The sequence below is a fragment of the Miscanthus floridulus genome, chromosome 9 (assembly GCF_019320115.1).
Source record: "Miscanthus floridulus cultivar M001 chromosome 9, ASM1932011v1, whole genome shotgun sequence".
NCBI classification, from domain to species: Eukaryota; Viridiplantae; Streptophyta; class Magnoliopsida; order Poales; family Poaceae; genus Miscanthus; species Miscanthus floridulus.
Window position 1 is genome coordinate 69472974 of NC_089588.1, and position 25057 is coordinate 69498030.

General features: G+C 52.4%; 1 protein-coding gene across 3 annotated transcripts in view; it reads left to right on the plus strand.

Moving 5' to 3' along the window:
* The window catches only part of LOC136482108 (flavin mononucleotide hydrolase 1, chloroplatic-like), a 48449-nt gene that overhangs the window by 15998 nt on the left and 7394 nt on the right, over window positions 1-25057 (plus strand). For 2 of the 3 annotated variants that reach the window (XM_066479354.1, XM_066479355.1), the window contains exons 3-5: window positions 4319-4370; window positions 4529-4643; window positions 4706-4776. In XM_066479354.1, coding sequence (XP_066335451.1) covers window positions 4319-4370; window positions 4529-4643; window positions 4706-4776 — 238 coding nt within the window. Of the gene's footprint in view, window positions 1-4318; window positions 4371-4528; window positions 4644-4705; window positions 4777-4874; window positions 4950-25057 lie in introns of all 3 variants that reach the window. The other variant, XR_010764966.1, reaches the window with a different exon arrangement.

Genomic DNA, 25057 nt, shown 5'->3' on the forward strand with positions numbered 1-25057 from the left:
AACAGACCTCAGATAGCGTACACGAGTTCCCAACAACTCAACAGGTCTGTCGGGCGTCCTCGGGAAACCCGAATCATCCACGTTTCTCTTTTCAAACAGGATCCCGATCACAGTCATTGCAGATTACAATAGTTTATTCAAATATATACCAGAGTAAAAGATAGCGGAAGTCTTAAGATAACATAGTTACAAACCAGTTGTTTTCAAACTTACAATACCAAAAGTGTCATACAACCATAGTAGCGGGATAATATTACATTAACTTTATTTATCAAACAAACTAGTGCCTTGTCCAAAGGCCATTCATCACTCCTCCTCGTCATTGACTTCAAACACAGACAAGCAACAGGGACCAAAACAAGCCTGCGCATGTGACTCACCTGCAACAAGGGTTAACAAACCCTGAGTACAAAGGTACTCAACAAGACTAACCCGACGTAACGGGGTGTAAGACTTTAGAGATGCAGGGGTTTGGGGCAAGGTAAGGATGAAGCAAGATTCAAAAGTTCTTTGCCAAAAGCTTACTATTCTTCATTCTATTTTCAAGTTTTACCACTAAGTACTTTTTGTTCATTATCTCAAACTAAATGTACATTTCTCGTATTTCTTTCCTTCTCATTCCATTCTTTTCTCATATTTTAGTAATTCACCAGTACTACATTGCTTCTGTAATGAATCGAGTCTCCATATCCGCGGAGCACCGGCAATTCGAATTGATTCAAGTCCCAGCTGGGGATTCCTTATCACACGACATATGTAGAACTTAAATCTTGCATATATCAACCTCACTACCGGATCCTCCTATACTAAGCCGTCTCCACGCCACCCGAGAGTACAGCACACCTCAAATCCGGCCACATTCCAGCCACGAGGGTACACGCTACTCCCGCCATCTCTCCACTCCCAGTGCGTGGGCATTCGTCTTAGTATCGGATTAGCCGAAGTAGGCTTACCGGAGTATGTGACCAGTACTGCAAAGTGTCTCGTTCAGAAGATCCACAATGAGTGGCCTTTAAGCGACATAGTCGGCAACATTACCCAACATTCAAGATAAGTCACCCGGCTAGTCTCTAATTCATTCTACATTCTTTCTTTCTTCGGCCAGTATGCCATCTTTGATTGTATCGAAACTTTTACTTTGAAAGCCTACCATAAAGCATACTAAGCACACTACGCCTTTATAAACGAAAACATCTTCAAGGATGGTAAACAATTATCAAGGTAGGTAATGCATCAAGTAGGTAACATTTGAATTAAACAACTTAATGCAATAAATAACATAGGTGATAAACTTTTCAAAGTAAACAAGGTAATGGCTTAATGCATAAACCGGGGCTTGCCTTCGTTGACGATTTCCGGTTCCGGATTAGTACCACAATTATCAAATCCCGTGACAACCGGGGATTCTTCCAGAACTTGCTCAACTAGAATCGTTTCGTTCTCGGGTTCTACACGAAATGATAACATATGCTTTAACATGATGATAATGTAAACATGATGCTTTCACGGCACATGAAATGTAAAAACACCCGCAAAAGATTTTATTTCGCGGTACAGTTGCAAGCCAACAAAACCAACCTGTAACCCTATCATTAAGAACCACACATGTGACTTGACCTAATGGATCTTGGAACCCTACTAGTCACAAAACATGACCAAAACAAGATCCAACACTAATCCAATACTTAGGGTTCCGACGAGTTAACTTGTTAATGACCTTTGTTATCACATGAAATGTCATTAAGATTTACTAATTACAAATTAGATATTAGTTCAAATACTAATTAAGGTACTAAGGATTATTATAAGTTAATGACCCAAGGTCAACAATAAATTCTAAAGTCAAACAAATCCTAATTGATTAAACATTAATTAAATGAATAATTAATTAAATAATTAAGTCTACATTAGGTATAAAATAAACTTTGTCCAATTAAGCTCAAATTTTTATGTAAGCTTCCTCATGACAAATTAGTGTACCAAAACAAATTTCATAATTTTTGGAATTATACAGTGACCTACAAAAATCATGGAAATTGCATTTTTCAATTAATGGATTGAATATTTGAACATTCCAAATTTATCCAAATTTCAAATTTCAAATTTTTAAATCATACTAGAACATGTACAGAAGCTACACAAAAATTTTCAGAATTTTTGGATGTGTAAATAAATTCCTACAAAATTACAAAATTGCTGCACTATTCAAAATCAGAAAATAACCAAAGCTCACTGTTCTTCTTCCTCAGCTTCACTGACAGCCTGACCCCACGCGTCAGCGACAGTGAACAAGACACGGCGGCGCGGCCAGCTCCGGCCAGCAAAACGTGCCGGTGGTGAGTCTCCGGTGAGACGGGCTGCTCCTACATGATCTACACCAAGTTGCGCATCTATCCCAAGCCTCAGAATAGAAAAGAGCACACCGGATGGAACGCAACGCCAGCCATGGCGGCTCGGACCCGACGGCGATCGATGTAACTAGGGCTACGGCGCAGTAGAGTCAAAGGAAGAGTGAGCAACACGCTCAGGAGCTCACCGTGATCACGATGATGTGCTTGGTGCAGGCGGAGACGTACGGAATCGTCCTGGCCACGGTGAGGTGGGTTGCGGCGGAGCTTCGGCCGACTCCGAAGAAGATGACGTCGCGCGGTGGTGCTGATCGGCTAGAAGCGAGGCGAGCAGGTCAGGAATGAGCGGCAGGGTAAGGCGGAGCTGCTGGCCAACGCAATTGGCTTGGGGTGGTCCGACGAGGATGAATTGGATGATCGCGGCAATGTCACCGGCGGCGAACAGTCGACGGGAAAACTCCGATTGACGACGATGTACTCCTATTTATAGCAAGCTTGAGGGCGTACGGTGATGACAGCACACGGGCGAACTCGCCACGGAGGTTTGGGCGTGTCACTGCGCGTGAAAGCGGTGAAATCCGATCGGCGGTGAACTCCGCGTGGCGCCGGCGGCAAGCAGTGAGGTGGAGTTGAATTTTTGAAATAATTACAGAACTGCCACTGCATTCATTTCTCAAATTACTCAGAAATTTTCTAAAGAAGTTGAAAATCTCCAAAAATGAAAGTGGTTCAATTTTTCAAGTACTACAACTTTGGTTTAAGAAACATTTTCAAATTCTGCCTCCATTTTGAAATTCAAATTTGGGTACATTTAAAGATTTGAATCATTTCAAAATTACTCCAAATTTTATATGTAAACTTGAAAAACTTTGAATACCAAAGTTGATCCTCATAAAATAATCTCCAACTTTGCTTTTTGCCTCAACCCCAAATTCCTCATGGATTTTGAATTAGTTAAAAGGGGCAAAAAGGACTTTTATAATTTGAATGTGAATTCAAATTTGATTTGTCTTCCTTTTACTTAAATTTTGATTTTTGATCAGCAACATGGCCCATTAGGATTATTTGAGTCAAAGGACATATGACCTCACATGATCACATGAAATTTAACCCTTGTGGTCATGATCTGTATTTTGGGTTTTTGAAACACATCACATGAAATAACAACATTATAAAATAAACCTTATTTAGTGAATGCATTCAAAACTTTATACTATATGAATGCTTTGCGATGCACATGATGACATGTCAAATTTTAGTATTAGGTCAAAACACCAGAGGTGTTACAGGGCTGATCACATATCCACCACTGATCAGCTGGCTGACATTCTAACCAAATCTCTTGGAAGATCAAAATTTGAAGAGATGAGGGAAAGAATTGGGCTCAAGCACATCACTTCCAAGGACCACAAGGCTAAAGGGGAGAATTGTCAGTAGTTAGCCTAGTGTTCATGTTTTTCCAGTTACCTACTATAGCTATTTACTATTAACTGTCATGTAATTTTTCTATTTCCTTGGCAACTAAGTTGATCATGGTGCCTTGGCAACCAAGTAGGAATCATAGCATCTGCTTTATGCAGTTAGAATATGCTAAGGAGTAGGTACACCACTTGCTTATATATGCAGTGGTTAGCATCTTTTGTATCCAAGTTGTTATTGCAATTCAATACAATCCAAGCGGCCTGCTGGCCAAGCTGCCTTCTAGCAGCCCCAATTCGCCAACAAAAATATCATTTTTACATTGTAACAGTGAAACTGCTTATCTGTTTTCTTTACACCTGCAGTGTCAATAATTTAAAAAAGATAATGGAAACAACAGAATATCTTTTGTTTTCAACATTTTAACCTTCTGTGCCCTCTTTGTACCTCAAATCGTGACCAAAAGATATGCAAAAGTGTGCTACATACAAATTTTCGGACACCATAAAACAGGGAGATCATATTTTTGTCATTGTATTTGTTGCTTTCAGAATGAGCTGGCCAAAAAGTTCTTCAATGATGGCAGATCGTTTGATTTGGAAGGTGAGAAGGTCAGAGTAGAAATGGCACTGTGGTGTCCCCTTCCAGTAGACTGCTTCCGATAAAAAATGAACTAGATTTTTCCTAAAAACATGTTTTTTGTTCTTATTTTACTGACCTAAAAGAAGTTGGTAGTTGTAATCCATTTTAATGCCTTGCAGGTCTAAAAGAGTGCATGGTGAGAGCATATGAATACATTGATGGCGTCGAAGATATTCTTTGCTGTTTGAAGAAAAATAATTATGAAATGCATGCTTTTACAAATTATCCAGTATGGTGAGTGTTAGCTCCTGTTGGCATGTTTGTTCATCCTGCATGATCCTGAGTATGTTTTGTAGGTACCAATTAATTGAGGATAAGCTAAAGCTCTCAAAGTATTTGTCTTGGACATTTTGTTCTTGTAAAACTGGTAATGCTCTGTATCTTTGTTCTCCTATATAAAGTACAAAATTTTTTCCTGAGATGCATTTTCAAATAATCAGTAACTTCTGCATGCTGTTTCCATAGTTGTAGGGACCAATTAATTGTCTAGTTCAACAGTTTCAGTTTTAACATTTCAAAGCAAGTCCTAAAATCTGTAAGGTAATTTTTTTACCCTGCCGTGAAAGTGTAACTACTCAGATTTGTGCCATACATAGCCTCATATAGGCATAATATCCAAGTCATGCTACAGATTAATATATTCAATAAAATAAATTCCGTAACCAAATATCACAAAATTTATCTTATTATCTAGATAAACCATCTTTGTCCACATCCACATAAAGGAATCCTAATTATCATCATTTTACTATTAGAGGTGTTTGTTTCTCTAGAATCTAATGTAGGGCTAAACTCACTTAATCTTGATCCCTTATGATGGAGAATCTAAAGCACTACTTTCTTTCTGCAAAAGAAAACAAGGATGGGAAAATAATTCTCAGCAAGCAAACAACAATGTGTGTTTGTACTGTATTCTGAAATAATTTTAGTTAAATAATCAACCTTTTTTTTACAACACAGGAGGGGAAACCCCTAGTGATCTAATTTTATATTTTAAATTGTATAGAAAAACTGCCCAAAACTATGCACAAAAAAGAGAGGGTGGGAGTTGTTAGAAATGCAACTCAGATGTATTGGCATGGCCAAAGGGCTGGATATGAAGTTGTGCAAACTGCAGATAGGACCCTACACAAGTGACTAAATACATATGCAGTATATACTATATACATCTACCCCCATGCAAACTCATGGTGGATCAACAACACTGAGTTTGGAGAGCAAATAGCTATATTATGTGTTAGTATATGCCTTTGTGAAAAACATCTGCTAACTGAACCTCAGAAGCCACATGGTGGAGTCACAACTTGATCATGCACTTGCGATCTCTTATACGAAGATCGACTCCAATGTGTTTGGTGGTTCATGCTGCATAGGATCCCTGGCAATACTGATTGTACTATCAGAGGAGAGTCAAAGGAGAGAGGAATTCGTCCAGTAATCAGTACATCAAAATCGTCAAGCAGCCATCATAGCCAAGTCACCTCGACACACACAGTTGCCATAGCTCGCAACTCAGCCTCAACACTTGAATGGAGAAACTGCAGTCTGCCTTTTGGTCTTCTAGGCAATCAAGGAGCCAAGAAAGACGTAATAAGCCAAGAGAGAGCGACGATCAGAGTAATCACTAGCCCAAGTGGCATCAGAGTACAAGTGGCCTTAGCATAGGCCTCCTCACGCAGCCAAGTCTCATAGACAACAAGATCACACTGATAGGCTTCCATCTCAACCTCAAAAGCCTCCAACAGGGCAGTCTTGATGGCATCGTCATGTTCGGGGGAATACGAGGGTGGTTGTGGTGGGTGAGGCGCTCGCGCCAGGGGTGTTGGCAGGGGGGGGGGAGAGTTGGACATAGCGGAATTTTTCACCCGTGAGATAGCCCCACAGCTGCTGGCCACCCATATGAAGAAAAAACTCCCCCCATGTTACACCCTTGGCCGCCGGTGATGGCCGTAAGGATGGCAACGGGGCGGGTCAGGGCCGGGTGGAGCATTCGTGGACTCGCACCCGAAACCCGAGTCTAAAACCCGCCCCGAACCCGAAATTACTTACTGGTGAAAAATTAGCCCCGGCCCCGAACCCGGCGGGCACCCGAAACCCGACGGGGACCCGTGAGTCGTCTTCCTCCTTGCGACTCAGGCCGCGCCCCTGCCTTGGAATCGGCAGTCCTCCACACCGGACCAGATTCAGAGCCTCCAAGCAATTAAAAGAAATAATAATGGGGACAAAAAGAATCATGAACGAGATAGATATGATGTGGCAACCTTCCCATCTAGAATGATTCCTACGAACAGCAAGAAAAAAGAAACAGTTGCAGCCATGATTGAGATGGATTTGGATGAGTGGACTCACATGGTAGCCTCAATTTGCACGGATGCACTATTAGACTCAAATGGCAGCTAGCGTCAAACACACACACACGCGAAAGAGATTAGCTTGTCTCCGCCCACCATTGCATTTGATTGGCTTCCCCTTCGCATGCGCTCTTCTCCTTCGTATGCGCTCGGCGTCACTGCCGGACTGGGATCGAAGAGCGGAGAGCGGACTCGGAGACAGCGTCACTGCCGGACTCGGACCGAAGGGCGGACTCGGAGATGGCGTCACTGCGGATTGCGGCTAGGGTTAACGAGCGCACTGCCAACAGGCGATAGGCGACCGCAGAGCGCTGGTTGGGCCGCTAGGTGGGAGGGGGTCGGGGAAGGCGCTAGGCGGCCTGGTGGGCCAAATTCTATATATGTGCCAGTAATTTTCAGGGCCCCGCGAGCACCAGCGGGGAAATCTGAAAACCCGCCCCCGCACCCGGCCCGGTTCGGGTCCCCGAACCCGAGACCCACGGGGGGAGAAACAGACCCTTCCCCGCCCCCGTCAGGTCTAAAACCAGCGGGTTTCGGGTCCAAACCGTCGACGTGAGGGAACAGTGAGATCACAGATCGGAGAACAGCAGAGGGCCGAGTTCTATTGTCTGAATTAGGATAGTTCCCAACCGTACAGGAGTTCGCTTATTACATAGCCTTCCCTGGCTAGCGGGGCCCGCCCGTCATGGACTCGCATTGCAACTTAAACTATAACATGAATACGTATTCTGGATATGATGCCTTCTTCACTGCATGGTGGTAACCGGCGTGACTATTCCCCTGCTGAAGAGGCTGTTTGTGATGGATAAGTCTCATGTGTGGCTGGCCTTTGTGGGGCTGTGATGCTCACATGGTCCTGGCTGTTTTTCTATTTTTATGACAGCATCTTAGACTAGAGGACAGCATCTTAAAGGACAGCATCTTAGACTAGAGGACATCATCTTAGCTAGGACAGCATATTAGCATCTTAGACTACCATCTTAGACTAGCATCTTGGCATATGCTTGGCTGGCTAGCAGCCTATAAGTATGTAACCCCAACCCCTCAGGTTGGCATGGCATTTGTGTGAGTTTGTGTGAGAAATAGACAAGAAAATTGCCCCAAGTCCTAGTGTCATCCTCTCTCGATGACAGTAAGAATTCTCCTACTGCCAAGAGTGAGAATTCAGCGACTAACAACTGGTATCAGAGCCGTATTATCCTGTAGCCTGAGCATCTCTTGCTCATCTTCTCTCCCAGCCCCACAACAGCCCCAGCTATTGGCAGCAGCAGCTCCTCCGGCCGCTCCTGTTCACTCCTCTCCCATCTCGTCTGAAACAGCCCTCTCCCCACGCAGCAGCCCCCCGGTAGCACGTCATGTCCGCAGGGCAGTCTCAGCGCTCGGTCGCCTCGAGCACGCGGCGTCGGCAGGAGGCCGAACTTGCCGCGGCAGAGGAACGCGAGTGAGCGGCGGCAGAGACCGCTGCAGCGGCGGCAAGGGCATCGAGGCTGGCAACGGCAGAGCTGGCAGCAGCCAGAGCGGAGGTGGAAGCAGCGGCGGCGGCGAATGCATCGCGTGCGGCGGCAGCGGAGGTCGAGGCTCTGCGCGGCAGCATCGGCAGCTCCATTTCCACTGACGACACTGCCGACTCGGATCTCGAGCTGCTAGAGAGGGAGGCAGCGCGAGCACGGGCGGCGCAGTGGGCAGCCGCGCACGCCCATGAGCGTGGCGGCAGCCTAGACAGGCGCGGACATGCTGGCGGCGCTCCTGGAGGAGGCGCACACGGCGGTGGCGCTCTTGGGGCAACCGTGCACGCCCACGAGCGCGGCGGCAGCCCGGACAGGCGCGGACGCGCTGGCGGCGCTCCTGGAGGAGGCGCGCACGGCGGCGGTGCTCCTGGAGGAGGAGCGCACGGCAACGGTGGCGGACGGGTCGATGGAGAGCGCGGCCTTCACAGGCAGCGTGGCTCTCTCTCCCCGGATCGGTACCGATGGGTCGATGGAGAGCACGGCCTTCACAGGCAGCGTGGCTCTCTCTCCCCGGATCGGTACCGTGGTTACCACGGGCTCCAGGCTGTTGTCAGGGACGTCGGTCCTGGCGGTGGGTGGCCTACCCTCACCAAGACCAACTACGTCGAGTGGGCTGCGGTGATAAGGGTAAAGCTCCAGGTGCGGCACATGTGGGAGGCAGTCCGGTACGGCGACGTCGACTACGACCTAGATCGACGGGCGCTGGATGTTCTCATCGCTACAGTCCCGCCTGAGATGCAGTTCTCGCTTACCAGCAAGCGGACTGCCAAGGAGGCTTGGGACGCCATCGCTGCGGCACGCATCGGCAGCGACCGCGCCCGCAAGTCCACACTGCAGGCACTTCGCAAGGAGTGGGAGAACTTGGCCTTCAAGCCAGGTGAGGACGTTGATGACTTTGCTCTCCGTCTCAACACTCTGTTGCAGAAGATGGTGCAGTTCGGCGACGACACCTACGGCGAGGAGAGAGCTGTCGAAAAGCTCTTCCGCTGTGTCCCCGAGAAGTACAAGCAGATGGCTCGCTCGATCGAGTCTCTGCTGGATCTCTCCACGATGTCGATCGAGGAGGCAATAGGTCGCCTCAAGGTCGTCGACAGTGATGAGCCACAGTCCCTCTCGGGGCCGATCACCACTGGCGGGAAGCTCCTTCTCACTCGGGAGCAGTGGCTTGCCAGCCAAGGTGATTGGAGAAAGGGGGAGCCTTCTTCCGCGACAGGCGGCCACAAGCGTGGCAAGCCGCGCAAGGCGCGCAGAGATGCCCAGGCCGGGGCGCGAGGACGTGTCGAGGGTGATGCCCGCGGAGGCACCGCCGGCAGGCACAAGCCGGCACGAGACGACACCTGCCGCAACTGCGGCCAGCTTGGCCATTGGGCCAAGGACTGTCGACAGCCACGACGCGGCCAGGCCCACGTCGCACAGGCAGAGGAGGAGCCAGCTCTGTTCATGGCACATGCCAGCATCGAGCTACCTCCAGCGGCACCGGCCGCAGCGGCTCTCCTCCACCTTGACGAGCCAAAAGCACACGCCCTCCTCGGCGACAGCTCCGGCAACGACAAGACTAACAGGTGGTGCCTCGACACCGGCGCCACCCATCACATGACCGGTCGACGGGAGTTCTTCACCGAGCTTGACCCTAGCGTCCGAGGCTCCATCAAGTTTGGGGATGCCTCCGGCATGGAGATCAAGGGCGTCGACTCCGTCATCTTCACCACCGTGTCTGGTGAGCACAGGCTGCTCACCGGAGTCTACTACATCCCCGCGTTGAAGAACTCCATCATCAGCTTGGGACAGCTGGATGAGAACGGTTCGCGCGTGGTGGTTGAGGATGGAGTCATGAGGATTTGGGATCGTCGTCGTTGCCTTCTTGCCAAGGTATCTAGAAGCGCAAATCGACTCTACGTCCTTAACGTGCAGGTGGCACAACCCCTCTGTCTCGCTGCTCGTCGGGACGACGAGGCGTGGCAGTGGCACGAGCGTTTCGGGCACCTTCACTTTGAGGCCCTGAAGCGGCTCAGTGCCACGGAGATGGTGCGAGGCCTGCCGTGCCTCGACCATGTGGAGCAGCTCTGCGACGTCTGCGTGTTGACGAAGCAGAGGCGACTCCCCTTTCCACAGTGGGCTAGCTTTTGAGCCAAGGAGAGGCTCGAGCTTGTGCACGGGGACTTGTGTGGCCCGGTGACACCGGCCATACCAGGAGGACGACGCTACTTCCTGCTGCTCGTCGACGACCTCTCCCGCTACATGTGGGTGATGGTCCTCGGCAGCAAGGGAGAGGCTGCAGACGCCATCAAGCACGCGTAGGCTGCTGCGGAGGCGGAGTGTGGCCGCAAGCTGCGCGTGCTGCGCACCGACAACGGCGGCGAATTCACGGCGGCTGAATTCGTGTCGTACTGCGCTGACGAGGGCATTCAGCGCCACTACTCCGCGCCGTACAGCCCGCAGCAGAACGACGTCGTCGAGCGGCGCAACCAGACGGTTGTGGGGATGGCTCGGGCCCTCCTCAAGCAGAGGGGGATGCCGACTGTCTTCTGCGGAGAGGCGGTGGTGACGGCCGTCTACATCCTCAACCGCTCGCCTACCAAGGCGCTCGACGGCAGGACGCCGTACGAGGCTTGGCATGGGCGCAAGCCGGCGGTCTCCCACTTGCGGGTCTTTGGCTGCCTCGCGTTCGCCAAGGAGCTTGGTCACATCAGCAAGCTCGACGATAGGAGCACTCTGGGAGTGTTCATCGGCTACACGGAGGGCTCGAAGGCCTACCGCATCCTCGACCCGAAGACACATTGTGTGCGCACGGCGCACGACATTGTGTTCGACAAAGGGCGAGGATGGGCGTGGGACAAGGCGGTGGACGACGGCTCGGCTCCAACGTACGACGACTTCTCTGTCGAGTACGTCCACTTCGAGGGAGCTGGGGGAGTAGGTGGCTCTTCTTCGGCGAGCGCGTCTACCCCAGTCCCCGAGCCTCCACCGACACCGGCGCCTGCTACTCCGACAGCATCACGCTCTCCGGCCAGGACCTCGGCTGCGATGAGTTCTTCGCCGGCTCCACCACAGCCGGCAACGCCACGCACTCTAGCACCGATAGGCACCACTCCAGGCATGTCTACTCCACCACCAGCTCGTGTCGAGCACGACCCGGTTGAGCTCGCTACTCTGCTCTCTCACTACGAGGAGCGCGTCGACGCGTACCACGACGGCGAGCCGTTGTGGTACCGTACGATGGAGAACCTTCTCGGCGACCAGCCGCTGCCGGGACCGGTGCCTCACGACCTGGAGGCGCAGTTGCACCTTGCGTGTGACGATGGCGAGCTTCGGTCATTTGCAGAGGCCGAGAGACACGCGGCATGGCGCGCCGCGATGCAGTTGGAGATGGATGCGGTTGAGAAGAACCGCACCTGGGAGCTTGCTGACCTTCCTCGTGGTCACCGCGCGATCACCCTTAAGTGGGTGTACAAGCTGAAAAGGGATGAAGCCGGTGCCATCGTCAAGCACAAGGCTCGCTTGGTGGCACGAGGTTTCATGTAGCAGGAGGGGGTCGACTTCGACGACGCCTTTGCTCCCGTGGCACGGATGGAGTCCGTGCGACTCCTCCTTGCGCTAGCTGCCCAGGAGGGCTGGCGTGTTCATCACATGGATGTCAAGTCGGCGTTCCTTAACGGCGACTTGAAGGAGGAGGTCTACATGCACCAGCCGCCGGGATTTGCGATCCCCGGCAAGGAGGGCAAGGTGCTCCGCCTACGCAAGGCCCTATATGGCTTGCAGCAGGCACCGAGGGCGTGGAATGCCAAGTTGGATTCCACGCTAAAGGGGATGGGCTTCGAGCAAAGCCCGCACGAGGTGGCCATCTACCGACGGGGCAATGGAGGTAATGCCTTGCTGGTGGGTGTCTACGTCGACGACTTGGTGATCACCGGCACCAAGGATGCGGAGGTGGCGGCATTCAAGGAAGAGATGAAGGCCACCTTCCAGATGAGTGACCTGGGGCCTCTCTCCTTCTACCTGGGAATCGAGGTGCACCAGGATGACTCTAGGATCACGCTTCGACAGACCGCCTACGCCAAGCGCGTCGTTGAGCTAGCTGGGCTCACCGACTGCAACCCAGCTCTCACTCCGATGGAGAGGCTGAAGCTGAGCCGCGATAGCACGACGGAGGAGGTGGACGCTACGTAGTACCGGCGTCTTGTGGGGAGCCTTCGCTACCTCGCCCACACATAGCCGGACTTGGCATTCTCCGTCGGCTATGTTAGTCGGTTCATGCAGCGACCGACGATGGAGCACCAGCAGGCTGTGAAGAGGATCATCCGCTACGTTGCGGGGACTCTCGACCATGGCCTCTACTACCCGAGGTGCCCTGGGCGGCACACTTCGTCGGGTACAGCGACAGCGACCACGCCGGCAACATTGACACCAGCAAGAGCATGAGCAGGATCCTCTTCTTCCTCGGCAAGTGCCTCGTTAGCTGGCAGTCGGTCAAGCAGCAGGTGGTGGCCCTGTCCAGCTGCGAGGCCGAGTACATAGCGGCCTCCACCGCTTCGACTCAGGCGCTCTGGCTCACTCGACTGCTTGGTGATCTCCTCGATAGAGACACTAGAGCGGTGGAGCTCAGGGTGGACAGCAAGTCCGCTCTGGCCCTGGCAAAGAACCCCGTGTTCCACGAACGCAGCAAGCACATCCGGGTGAGGTACCACTTCATCCGAGGCTGTTTGGAGGAAGGGACCATCAAGGCGAGCTACATCAACACCAAGGACCAGCTTGCGGACCTGCTCACCAAGCCCCTTGGGAGGATCAAGTTCCTTGAGCTCTGCTCCAGGATCGGGATGGTTCAACTCTCCCACAAGACGACGCACAAGACTTAGGGGGAGAATGATGGATAAGTCTCATGTGTGGCTGGTCTTTGTGGGGCTGTGATGCTCACATGGTCCTTGTGGCTGTTTTTCTGTTTTTAGGACAGCATCTTAGACTAGAGAACAGCATCTTAGAGGACAGCATCTTAGACTAGAGGACATCATCTTAGCTAGGACAGCATATTAGCATCTTAGACTAGCATCTTAGACTAGCATCTTGGCATATGCTTGGCTGGCTAGCAGCCTATAAGTATGTAACCCCAACCCCTCAGGTTGGCATGGCATTTGTGTGAGTTTGTGTGAGAAATAGACAAGAAAATTGCCCCAACTCCTAGTGTCATCCTCTCTCGATGAGAGTAAGAATTCTCCTACTGCCAAGAGTGAGAATTCAGCGACTAACAGCTTGACCCCAAGCAGGTGCATCAGGAAAGCGCTGCTTCAAGATGTTGTAGTCTTCCCAGGTGGCCGAGCCTTCAGGGAGTGTGATCCACTTGATCAGCACCTGAGGCACCGCGCCATTGCCCTTCTTCACCAACTGACGCTGGAGGATGCACTCTGGAACAGCAGCAGCTTCTTCTATGTCGGTGGTGACTGGAAGATCTGAAAAGACTGGAGAGTAGTCTGCAACAAAGGGTTTTAACTGTGAGATATGAAAAACTGGGTGAATTTGGCTGCCCGATGGCAAGTCCAGCCGGTAGGCGACTTTGCACCACACATTCCAGAATCTGATAAGGGCCATAGTACTTGTAGGACAGCTTAGGATAAGGCCTATTAGCAACTGATGACTGTGTATAGAGTTGCAGTTTAAGCAGAACTTCTTCCTGTCAGCCATGAGCTTCATGCGGTTCGGAGCATTGGCCAGATGTTGCTTCAGTGACTGTATGTGTAGCTCTCTGTTCTGTGCTACTTCAGCAATAGTAGGAGGGGCATCTGGTGGAACAGTAGGTGTGGCGCCTACATTTGGTTCATAACCATATAAAGCCTTGAATGGTGAGCAGTTGATGGAGGTATGGTAGGTTGAGGCCCTGTTTGGTTCAGCTTATCTCAGTCTCGCTTATAAGCTGAGCAGGTTTATCTGATAAGCCACGATACGTAGAATCTAAGCTGGGCTTTTGGCTATCCTGATTATTTCGGGTAGGACATTTGCACCGGGACCCGTAGACTTTTTTCAAACTGCGTAGCACTGTTCCTGTGAGTCTATAGCCTTGCAACTGGACCTAGATAAGAGTTTCTATTTACATCCCGGTCCTTCTTCAAAACCGATGCAGGAGCTCGGAGATCCGGCGGAGGGAGGGAGCCGGCTAGGAGGTGGAGATCCGGCGGCCGGTGGAGGGAGGGAGCCGGCGGAGGAGGGGGTGAGGTCACCTGCACATGGGGGCAGCGCCCACATGGGAGGAGGCAGCGGCGCCCGCATGGGAGGGGGCGAGCTCACCTGCGGCCGGCGGAGGGAGGGAGCCAGCGGAGGAGGGGGTGAGCTCACCTGCACACAGGCCGGCGGAGGGAGGGAGTCGGAGGAGGAGGCGGCATTCACTGGGGAGGAGGGGCTGAGCTCGCCTGCGCATGGGAGGAGGACGCGACGCTTGCACGGGAGGAGGGGCGAGCTAGCCTGTGTAAGGGGCTGAGAAAGCGCTCGCGTTTTCCAAATCGCGGACTCCCAGCCGCGTTTCGGCCAACACCTGCGGGCGACTCCCCATCGCAGATGCACGTTCGCGTTGCCCCCGCCATCGCGACCCGTTTGGCGGGATTATCCTGCTTCTCCCCATCGCAACGCTCGTTTAAGCGGAACCAAACAGGGCCTGAGTTGTACCAAAGTTCTGCCAAAGAGAGCCACGCTTTCCAAGTTCTTGGTGCATCTTGTACTACACAGCGCAAGTACATTTCCAAACATTGGTTAACTCTCTCGGTTTGTCCACAGATTGTGGGTGGTAAGCTGTACTCATAGCAAGATTGACTTTGTAGAGTTTGAAGAGCTCTCTCCAAAAAGTGCTAACAAATATGGTGTCTCTGTAAGTCACAATAGACTGAGGCAAGCCATGTAACTTGGCAATGTTATCCAGGAATAGCTCAGCAATTGAACTGGCTGTGTAAGGATGCTTGACTGCCACAAAATGAGCAAATTTGGTCAACCTGTTCACAACCACTAAGATAACACTGTAACCCTGAGATTTAGGTAAGCCCAATACAAAATCCATTGATATGTCTCTCCACACACCCTCTGGGATAGGAAGTGGTTGAAGGAGGCCTGCAGGATGAGAAGTAGTGTGCTTGGCCTATTGGCAAATGGCACATTGTTTGGCATAATCCTCCACTGCTTGCTTCGTACCCTTCCAAGCAAAATGGTTCTTGAGTATGTGGTAGGTGCCTGCTGTACTAGAATGTCCCCCAATGGCACTGGAATGGAATGATGAGATCAGTTTGGTTTGAAGTGCTGAATTTTGATCTATCCACAGCTTAGTTTTGTATCTAAGTAGCCCACTGTCCAAACTGTAACCTGCAGAGTCTGGACTAGTGATGGCCAGCTGCTTGAGGAGTTGTTGGGCTCTGGGATCAGTGGCATATGAGTGTAGTACCTCCTGAATCCAGTCAGGTTTCACCATTGATACTGCTTGTAACATGTAAAGGTGTGCTATTTTAGAAAGGGCATCAGCTGCTACATTTTCCTTGTTCTTTTTATAGATGATCTTAAGTTGTAGGCCCATTAGTCTTGTCATGGCTTTCCTTGGAGCTCTGAGTGCAGAATTTGTTCAGTCAAGTAGGACAGTGATTTGTGATCAGTAAGAATCTACGTTACACGGATACGTGAGGTAGGCCACGTATCCCGTATCCGATACGTATCCGATACGGATACACTTGGGATACGCAACGGATACGTATCCGTGAAGTATCGGGAAAAAAATAATTGCAGAAAAAATCCGATACTTACTCTGATACGTATCCACGCGATTTGATGAATGACGATACGTATCCGCCTTCCGCCACGAACGCCCGGCTGCACGAGCGCCGCCGCCTGATGCGCCTCTGCCCACTTGCACGCGTGAGGGCTGAGTGGCTGACCGCACCTTCTGCCCGGAAGTGCTACCGCCCGCTCGGATGCGCACAGCAGCACGAGTGCCACCGCCCGACGCGCGGCTTCCTGCCAGTACGCTCGAGCGCCAATGGCGCAGCCCGCCCGACGCCTCCCTCATGGCCACCCGCCTGCCTCGGTGGCTGCAACAACCTCCAGCACTTCCCGGTGGCGATTCAGCGGAGACTTCCAGTGATCTTCCCTTAATTTCTTTCTTCCCCTCCTGATCTAGTCAGTCGTTGCTTCATTTCTTCTTCAACAGCAACCTCTGTTTTGTTCCTGTTGCCTGATTTCTGTCTTCCCCTGTGGAAAGGGGTGAGATCTGGGGAAGCAAAGGATACAGACTGAGCGGTGGTGAGCTGTGCTGATTTTTACTGGTGTCGGTGGAACGAGTGGTGGAGATGGAAACCTACGTCAGTGCTTCCGCTGTACGAAGCCACTAGTCTAGAAGCAGTTAAATAATTGTAGATGTGGCTTCAGAGAGCATTTGATTGGCTTCTGCTAATTTTAACATGTCTTATTATTTTTTATAAAAAAACATAAAACGTATCCGCATATCAGGTTTTTTTAGAAAAATGACGTATCCGCGTATCCGTATCCGTCCAATACCGATACACGATTCCGTTGTTAGTCGCTGAATTCTTACTCTTGGTAGTAGCTCAATGCTTGCATGTGCCATGAACAGAGCCGGCTCCTCCGCCTGTGCGACATGGGCCTGGACGCGTCGTGGCTGTCGACAGTCCTTGGCCCAATGGCCAAGCTGGCCGCAGTTGCGGCAGGTGTCGTCTCGTGCCGGCTTGTGCTTGCCGGCGGCACCGCCCTGGGCGCCTCCACGGGCATCACCCTCGGCACGTCCTCGTGCCCCGGCCTGGGCGTCTCTACGCGCCTTGCGCGGCTTGCCACCCTTGCGGACGCCTGTCGCAGAAGAAGGCTCCCCCTTCTTCCGGTCACCTTGGCAGGCAGCCCACTGCTCCCGAGTGAAAAGGAGCTTCCCGCCAGTGGTGATGGCCCCGAGAGAGACTGTGGCTCATCGCTGTCGACGACCTTGAGGCGACCTATCGCCTCCTCGATCGATATCGTGGAGAGATCCAGCAGGGACTCGATCGAGCGAGCCATCTGCTTGTACTTCTCGGGACACAGCGGAAGTGCTTTTCGACAACTCTCTCCTTGCCGTAGGTGTCATCGCCGAACTGCACCATCTTCTGCAATAGAGTGTTGAGACGGAGAGCAAAGTCATCAACGTCCTTACCTGGCTTGAAGGCCAGGTTCTCCCACTCCTTGCGAAGTGCCTGTAGTGTGGACTTGCGGGTGCGGTCGCTGCCGATGCGTGTCGTAGCGATGGCGTCCCAAGCCTCCTTGGCAGTCCGCTTGTTGGTAAGCGAGAACTCATCTCGGACGGGACTGCAGCGATGAGGGCATCCAGCGCCCGTCGATCCTGGTCGTAGTTGACGTCGTCGTACCGGACTGCCTCCCACATGTGCCGCACCTAGAGCTTTACCCTCATCACCGCAGCCCACTCGACGTAGTTGGTCTTAGTGAGGGTAGGCCATCCACCGCCGGGACCGACGTCCCTGACAACAGCCTGGAGCCCGTGGTAACCACGGTACCGATCCGGGGAGAGAGAGCCACGCTGCCTGTGAAGGTCGCGCTCTCCATCGACCCGTCCGCCACCGTTGCCGTGCGCGCCTCCTCCAGGAGTGCCACCGCCGTGTGCGCCTCCTCCAGGAGCGCCGCCGGCGCCTATCTGGGCTGCCGCCGCGCTTGTGGGCGTGCGCGGCTGCCCACTGCGCCCCCCGCGCTCGCGCTGCCTCCCTCCCCAGTAGCTCGAAGTCCGCGTCGGCGCTGTCGTCAGCAGAAACGGAGCTGCTGATGCTGCCGCGCAGAGCCTCGACCTCTGCTGCCGCCGCACGCGCTGCATCCGCCGCCGCCGCTGCTTCCGCCTTCGCTCTAGCTACTACCAGCTCCATCGCTGCCAGCCTCGACGCCCTTGCCGCCGCCGCAGCGGTCTCTTTCGCCGCATGCTCGTGTTCCTCTGCCGCGGCAAGTTCGGCCTCCTGCCGACGCCGCGTGCTCGAGGCGACCGAGCGCTGAGACTACCCTGCGGACATGACGCGCTACCGGGGGCTGCTGCGTGGGGAGAGGGAGAGGAGTGAGCAGGAGCGGCCAGAGCTGCTGCTGCTCCCAGCTGGGGAAAGGAGATGAGCAGGAGATGCTCAAGCTACAGGATAGTACGGCTCTGATATGAATTCTTGTCTCTGGAGGTAGGGTCTCCACTTCTCCACTGCCATCATCAATGCTAAGATAAGCAATAAGTTGGCCGGATTGCATGAGGACAACACCAATACCTTCTGCACATGCATCAGTTTCCACCTGAAAGGGTGCTTGAAAGTTGGCCAATTTGAGGTTGTCAAAAGCTTGTTGGGCTGTAGGTGTCCAAAGAAATGCCTTTTGTTTGAGGAGCTGTGTGAGGGGTTTGGCTATGATGCCATAACCTTAGACAAATTTTCTATAATAGCCTGTCAGTCCCAAGAATGCCCTGAGCTCTGTCACATTAGTTGGTGGTGGCCAGTGCAGCATTGCAGTTGTCTTCTCTGGGTCAGTAGCTACTCCCTTTGCAGAAATGATGTCACCTAAGTACTCTAACTGGTGTTGAGCAAATGAGCACTTGCACATATTCAAATATAACTTGTTTGCTCTTAAGGTTTGGAGGACCAATTCCAGGTGTTTGATATGCTCAGCACGGGACTGACTGTAGATGAGTATATCACCTAGGAAGACCAAGACAAACTTCCTGAGAAATGGCTGTAGCACATGCTTTGTTCATCACACACTGAAAGGTGGCAGGGGCATTGGTCAGCCCAAAGGGCATGACTTTGAATTGGTAGTGGCCTTGATGAGTCTTGAAGGCTGTTTTGTACTCATCTTCAAGGAGCATCCTAACTTGGTGATAGACTGATTTCATATCTAGCTTGGTGAAGTATTGAGGTCCAGCTAACTCATCCAAGATCTCATCTATAATGGGTAATAGAAATCTTTTTTTGATTGTAATGTCATTTAGCTTCCTTTAGTCTATGCAGAACCTCTAGGTACCATCCTTCTTTTTAACTAGCAATATAGGGGAAGCAAAAGGGCTATGGCTGTGGGTAATGAAACCAGATTGGAGGAGTTGTTTCACCTGGTTTTCAATTTCTGTTTTGTGCTGTGGAGAATAGTGATAGGGTCTGGCATTGATAGGGAGAGCTCCAGGGAGCAGTGGAATGGAGTGGTCATAGCTTCGGGTGGTGGTAGAGTTTGTGGATCTTGAAAGACATCTGCATATATGTCCAGCAGTTGTTGGAGGTCTATTGGTGTATTGGTGATTGATGTGGTGTTCAAGGAGAGGGAGTAGGGAATAGCTTCAACTGGGACAAAAGCCCAAGTGTCATTGTATAACTTGTTAGCAGATATTGGTGTGGCCTTTAAAGGTGGTGGGAGTAGCCCTTGAATCTTGATGTGCTTGCCTTGATGTGTGAAATCCAAGATTTTCTGGTTCCAATCACACTGCATAGGATTGTGCTTCTTGAGCCAGTCAAAACCCAAAATTGCATCATATGTGACAGTTAAGCCTAGTTGCTATGTATCTTACTTTTCTGTCTCTACTATTTCCTGTCATCTATTTTCAGGCTTCTCAGCCTTGTATTAAGAATATGCCCAACATCCACTTTAGTGGTTAGAATATGCTGTAGAGTAGGTAGACCACTTTGCTATATAAGCAGTGGCTAGGACCATCTTGTATTCCAAGTATTGCAACTTTAGATTCAATCCAAGCGGCCTATGGCCAAGCTGCCCTCTGGGCTTACCCAAATCTGAGATCCATTTGTGTGTGTGTGGGCAACAATGCCCGGTGATCGTCGTCGTAGTTGACGCCACTGACTAGGACCGCCTCCCACAGCCACCGAGCCCGCAGCAGAACATGGTCGTGGAGAGGAGGAACTAGACGGTGGTGGCCATGGCACGGGCACTGTTGAAGCAGCGCGGCATGCTGGCCAAGTACTGGGGGAGGCGGTGGTGACGGCAATTCACCTGCTAAACCGATCGCCGACGAAGAGCATGCAAGGCAAGACCCCGTACGAGGCGTGGCATGGAAGATCACCGTCGGTGACTCACCTGCACACGTTCGGCTGCCTCGCCTTCGCTAAGGAGCTGAACCAGGTGAAGAAGCTTGACGATCGCAGCAGGTCGGGTGTCTTCATCGGGTATGCAGAGGGCGCCAAGGCGTACTGCGTTCTCGACCCGGAGTCCCAGCGCGTGTGTGTCACACGCGACGTCGTCTTCGACGAAGGATGCGGCTAGGATTGACCAAGGTGGGAGAGGGCTCGGCATCGGCGGTGGAGAAGTTGACTGTCGACTACATGTGGATCGGAGGGGCTAGGGGAGCACAGGGTGCATCTCCATCGATGGCCGGGGCATCAACGCCGCTGGCAACGTCCCTAGCTCCGCCGCGCTCACCGTCACCAACTTCGGGGGAGCCTAGGAGCGCGATGGCGGCAGCTGGCACTCCACCTGTACCCCAGCCTACTTCACCGGTGGCATCTTCGGCTACTGCATCACCTGCCTTCCCCACTGCCACACCGCCGCCTGTTGATCAAGCTCCGGTCGAGTACGCAACGCCACTGGAGGATGATGAGGACCATCTAGACGCGTTCTACGACGATGAGCCTCTCCGCTATCGCACGGTGACGAACATCATCGGCGACGGGACTCCACCAGGACAGGCGATGGCTCTTCGCCCAGCAGCACCTGACGCAGGACGGCGAGCCAACCACCTACGTTGAGGCGCAAGGCGACCTGGCATGGCACGCGGCAATGAAGCAGGAGCTAGAGTCTGTGGAGACCTGGGAGCTCGTCGACTTTCCTGCTGATCACCGCTCGATCACCCTAAAATGGGTGTTCAAGCTGAAGAAGGATGAGAAGGGCACGGTGACCAAGCACAAGGCACGGCTAGTGGCGCGCGGCTTCGTTCAACAGGAAGGCATCGACTACGACGACGCGTTCTCTCCGGTGGCGCACATGGAGTGAGTCCGTGTCTTCCTCGCGCTGGCTGTCTAGGAAGGATGGCGATTCCATCATATGGACATGAAGTCCGCATTCCTAATGGCGATTCCTGGTATCAGCTTTGACCCAGGCCCATACACTTGGACCTGGAGTAGTTGGCGGCGGTATGGGTCTCCGTCGGGCGAGACGGAGCCCTCGGCCTCGGGGTCGGGCGAGGCGGAGTTCCTCCCGTGAGGCCGAGCGAGGCGGAGCACAAACCCAAGGCTCGGGGTCCCAGGAAGGTGCCGAGCTAGCGCTCCAACCTACCGTAGTCGAAGTCGAGGAGCTGGTTGCTCCCGTGGGCGCGGGCCTCCGGTGCGTGCAGCTGCAGCTCGTCAAGCGCCTCGGCGATCGCGTTGAGGCCGGCGAAGTGGAGAGGTCGGACGGCGGCGGGAGCGATCGCCAACTCTTCATCATGACGATGAAGTCTAGGTCCCCGAAGCGCACGTGCGCGCCCGGGACCCAGCTGACGTTGCGATTAGCCATCTGAGGCCTAGTGTGGATGTCGAGACGCGCAAAAGGCCCCTACGGCGCGCCAACTGTCGGTGTTTCGAGTTGCTACCAACAAGTAAATTTCTAATATTGTGCGTCTGGCTCGGATGGTGTGCTAAGAGGACACGAGATATATACTGGTTCGGGCAGAATGTCCCTACGTCCAGTTCGACGCTGCCGCTCGTGATACTAGTACTAGAAGCTCGAAGTAGGGGTTACAAACGGGCGAGAGTGGGACAGGTCCCAAGTCTCTAATGGAAAGGGTGAACAGGTGCCGAGAGTTCGGACGCTGCTCGGTTGTATGTTTGGGACGTCCTGCTGTGGTGTGTTGCGAGGAGTTCCGATCGTTGGTTCGATCGTTTGTTCGATGCCCCCTAATGGGACGTCCTGCTTTCTCTTTTATATGCCAAGGGAAAGCAGGGGTTACAGCGGAGGAAAAAAAGGAGAGCCAGAAGGAGAAGTCCTCCAGGATCACCGGGTCGTTCTTTTCTTCTATACGGGTCCCGCCGACCCTGTAGACGTCAACAGGGATAGCTTCACGTCGTGGCCATGTTCGTTACTGGTGCCATGTGCAGGCGTCGTCCGCCGGTCATGGTGCTCCATCCTGTCCTGACAGACGTCGTGGTGAACTGACGCGCCCGTCAGTGTTCGTACGGGGGTTAGGCAGAACAACACCGGTACGCCCGACGCTGTTCCTAATGTGAACCCTCTGGTATGGCCCGTTGTGGTCGCGGGTTACATCGAGACGTGCCAGTCTCCTTCCTAGTGTCAGAGCTTTGACCTAGGCCCATACGCTTGGACCTGGAGTAGTTGACGGAGCCCTCGGCCTCGGGGTCGGGCGAGGCAGAGCGCAAACCTAAGGCTCGGGCGAGGCAGAGCCCAAACCCAAAGGTTAGACGAGGCGGAGCCAGCCCTTAGAGGTCGGGCGAGACGGAGCCCGCGGTCTCGGTGTCAGGTGAGGCGAAGCCCGCCCCCAGAGGTCGGGCGAGACGGAGTCCACCCTCAGGGATCGAGCTAGGCGGAGCCACCCCTAGGGGTCGGGCGAGACCGAGCCTGCGGCCTTGGTGTTGGGCGAGGCGGAGCCTGCCCCCAGAGGTCGGGCGAGACGGAGTCCACCCTCAGCGGTCCGGCGAGGCGGAGCCACCCCCAGGGGTCGGGCGAGACGGAGCCCGCGGCCTCGGTTTCGGGCGAGGCGGAGCCCGCCGCCCAGAGGTCGGGTGAGACGGAGTCCACCCTCAGGGGTCTGGTGAGGCGGAGTCCGCGGCCTTGGCGTCGGGCGAGACGGAGCCCGCCCCCTAGAGGTCGGGCGAGGCGGAGTCCGCCCTTAGGGGTCGGGCGTGGCGGAGCCACCCCCAGGGGTTGGGCAAGGCGGAGCTCGCGGCCTTGGTGTCGGGGGAGGCGGAGTGCAGGCTCAAGGGTCGGGCGAGGCGGAGCCAGCCCTCAAAGGCCGGGCAAGGCGGAGCTTGCGTACCTGGGGGTTGGCAAGAGCTGTAGTCGTGCTTTTGATCGCTCGAATGAATCAACGTTGATGGTTATTAGCTCCTCTTCGGATACCCTAGTATTGGTCCCCGACAACAACAATATGGGCTCATGTCCAACACAACCATGTCACTGGTAGGGTGTGCCCCTGAATATACCCCTGAAGATTTTGTACTTGAGCTGTTGTTGTGAGTGTGTGGCCATTGGCGACTTGTCTTGGGGATATTGGCACAGTGGGTATGTTGGCCAGCTTGAAAAATTGGGAGCTGATGAATCCAGTAGCACTAGCATCACTTTGTCATGAACCAGAGTCTTGAGTTTGATACAGTTTTCAGTATCTGCACTTGTGAGGGCATTAAGTGACAGCTGGCAAAAATCTTTAGCTAGTACATCTTCTGCAGCCATTGCATTGAGCATTTCCTCAGTGATTTCTTCCTTGTCCAGATTGTTAACTGCTAAGGCATTCACTGGAGATTTCTGCCTTTTTGTGCAAACCTCCTGATGACCTGGTTCATACTTATCACCACAGAAGTAACAAAGGTTGTTGGCTTTCCTATAATCTCGTAGCTGTCTGATTCTTTGAAGGTTAGGGGTGGACTGCTGCTTAACTCTAGGTTGGTGTGGCTTGGTTGTGGTCTGAGGCTTAGTATATTTGCTCCTGCCTCTTTCTAGTGTTCTTTGCTGAATTTTGGCAATTACTGCTGCTCTATCCACTGTGACAGGGACATGAGGCTCCACAGTGGCCTTAATCTCCTCCTTGAGCCCTTCAACATACTTTGATGCAAAGAGTTCATCATAGTTACTATTGTGCATGGTAATGTCAAACCGCAGTGCCCTGTTTGTTTGAGGGTGAGGAGTTCATTGATGGCTGTCCTGAAATCATCAGCCCCAAACTTGGCTTGCACCACCTCACAGAAATTCTTCCAAGTGCTCACTGTATGATTTTGCTTGTAAGCTTGCCACCATTTAGCTGCATTTCCCTCCAAATGCATCACTGCTGCAGGGACTTGTAAGTTCTCTGAAATAGAATAGATGTTGAAGTAATTGTCGCACCTGTCAATCCAAATTCTTGGATTAGAGCCATCAAATGTAGGAAACTGCATTTTGGGCAGAGTGTGGTGAGAGAGGGACTCCTTGTGTGAGTCATGGTTTGTTCTTGGCTGTTTGGATGTTCCAGGTTTGAACTCATGTTTTCCTTTGGCAAAAATGTTCTGTAATGGCTCTTCTTCATAGACAATGGAAACAGCATCAAAATTTTCAGACAAGGCTTCATTTCTGCCGTAAGGTCAGACTGGCAACTGCTTGGCCATTAACTCGGTCTGTTCAGAGATGAGTTTCTGCTCTTCCTCGTTGGCTGTCAACTCAGTTTTGAGCTCTTGCTGGATCGAACCAATGTCATTCACACGGGCAAACAGAAGATTGAAATTTTCCATTACCTGGTCCCATGACCCATCTGTTCTTCTCATCAGCACTCTTCGACATTGCGTCGAGTATGAAGGTTGTCTGCGCGGAAGGCTTAGGGGGAGCCGTTGTTGCCAATTGCCTCTGTGATGCAGAAAGATTGAAGATTGGGTGAAGCAACAGGTTTGGTATACACCTCCCTTATGTTCTACTACACCCCCAAATTCGCCGACTTCACCTGGAAGTGAGGCTCTACCAAGGAATTTTACACAGAGACAGAGCTCTACAACCCGAGTAGAAGGACACTTCCTTGCCAACACCACCGCGCCACAATCAGTTAAATAAAGTTACGGAATTTTACACGGGAACACGCCCCGCAACCCTCACTTTCACCGATTATGCGCTAGACAAGAAATAGGGAGCACGACGATGGATGCTC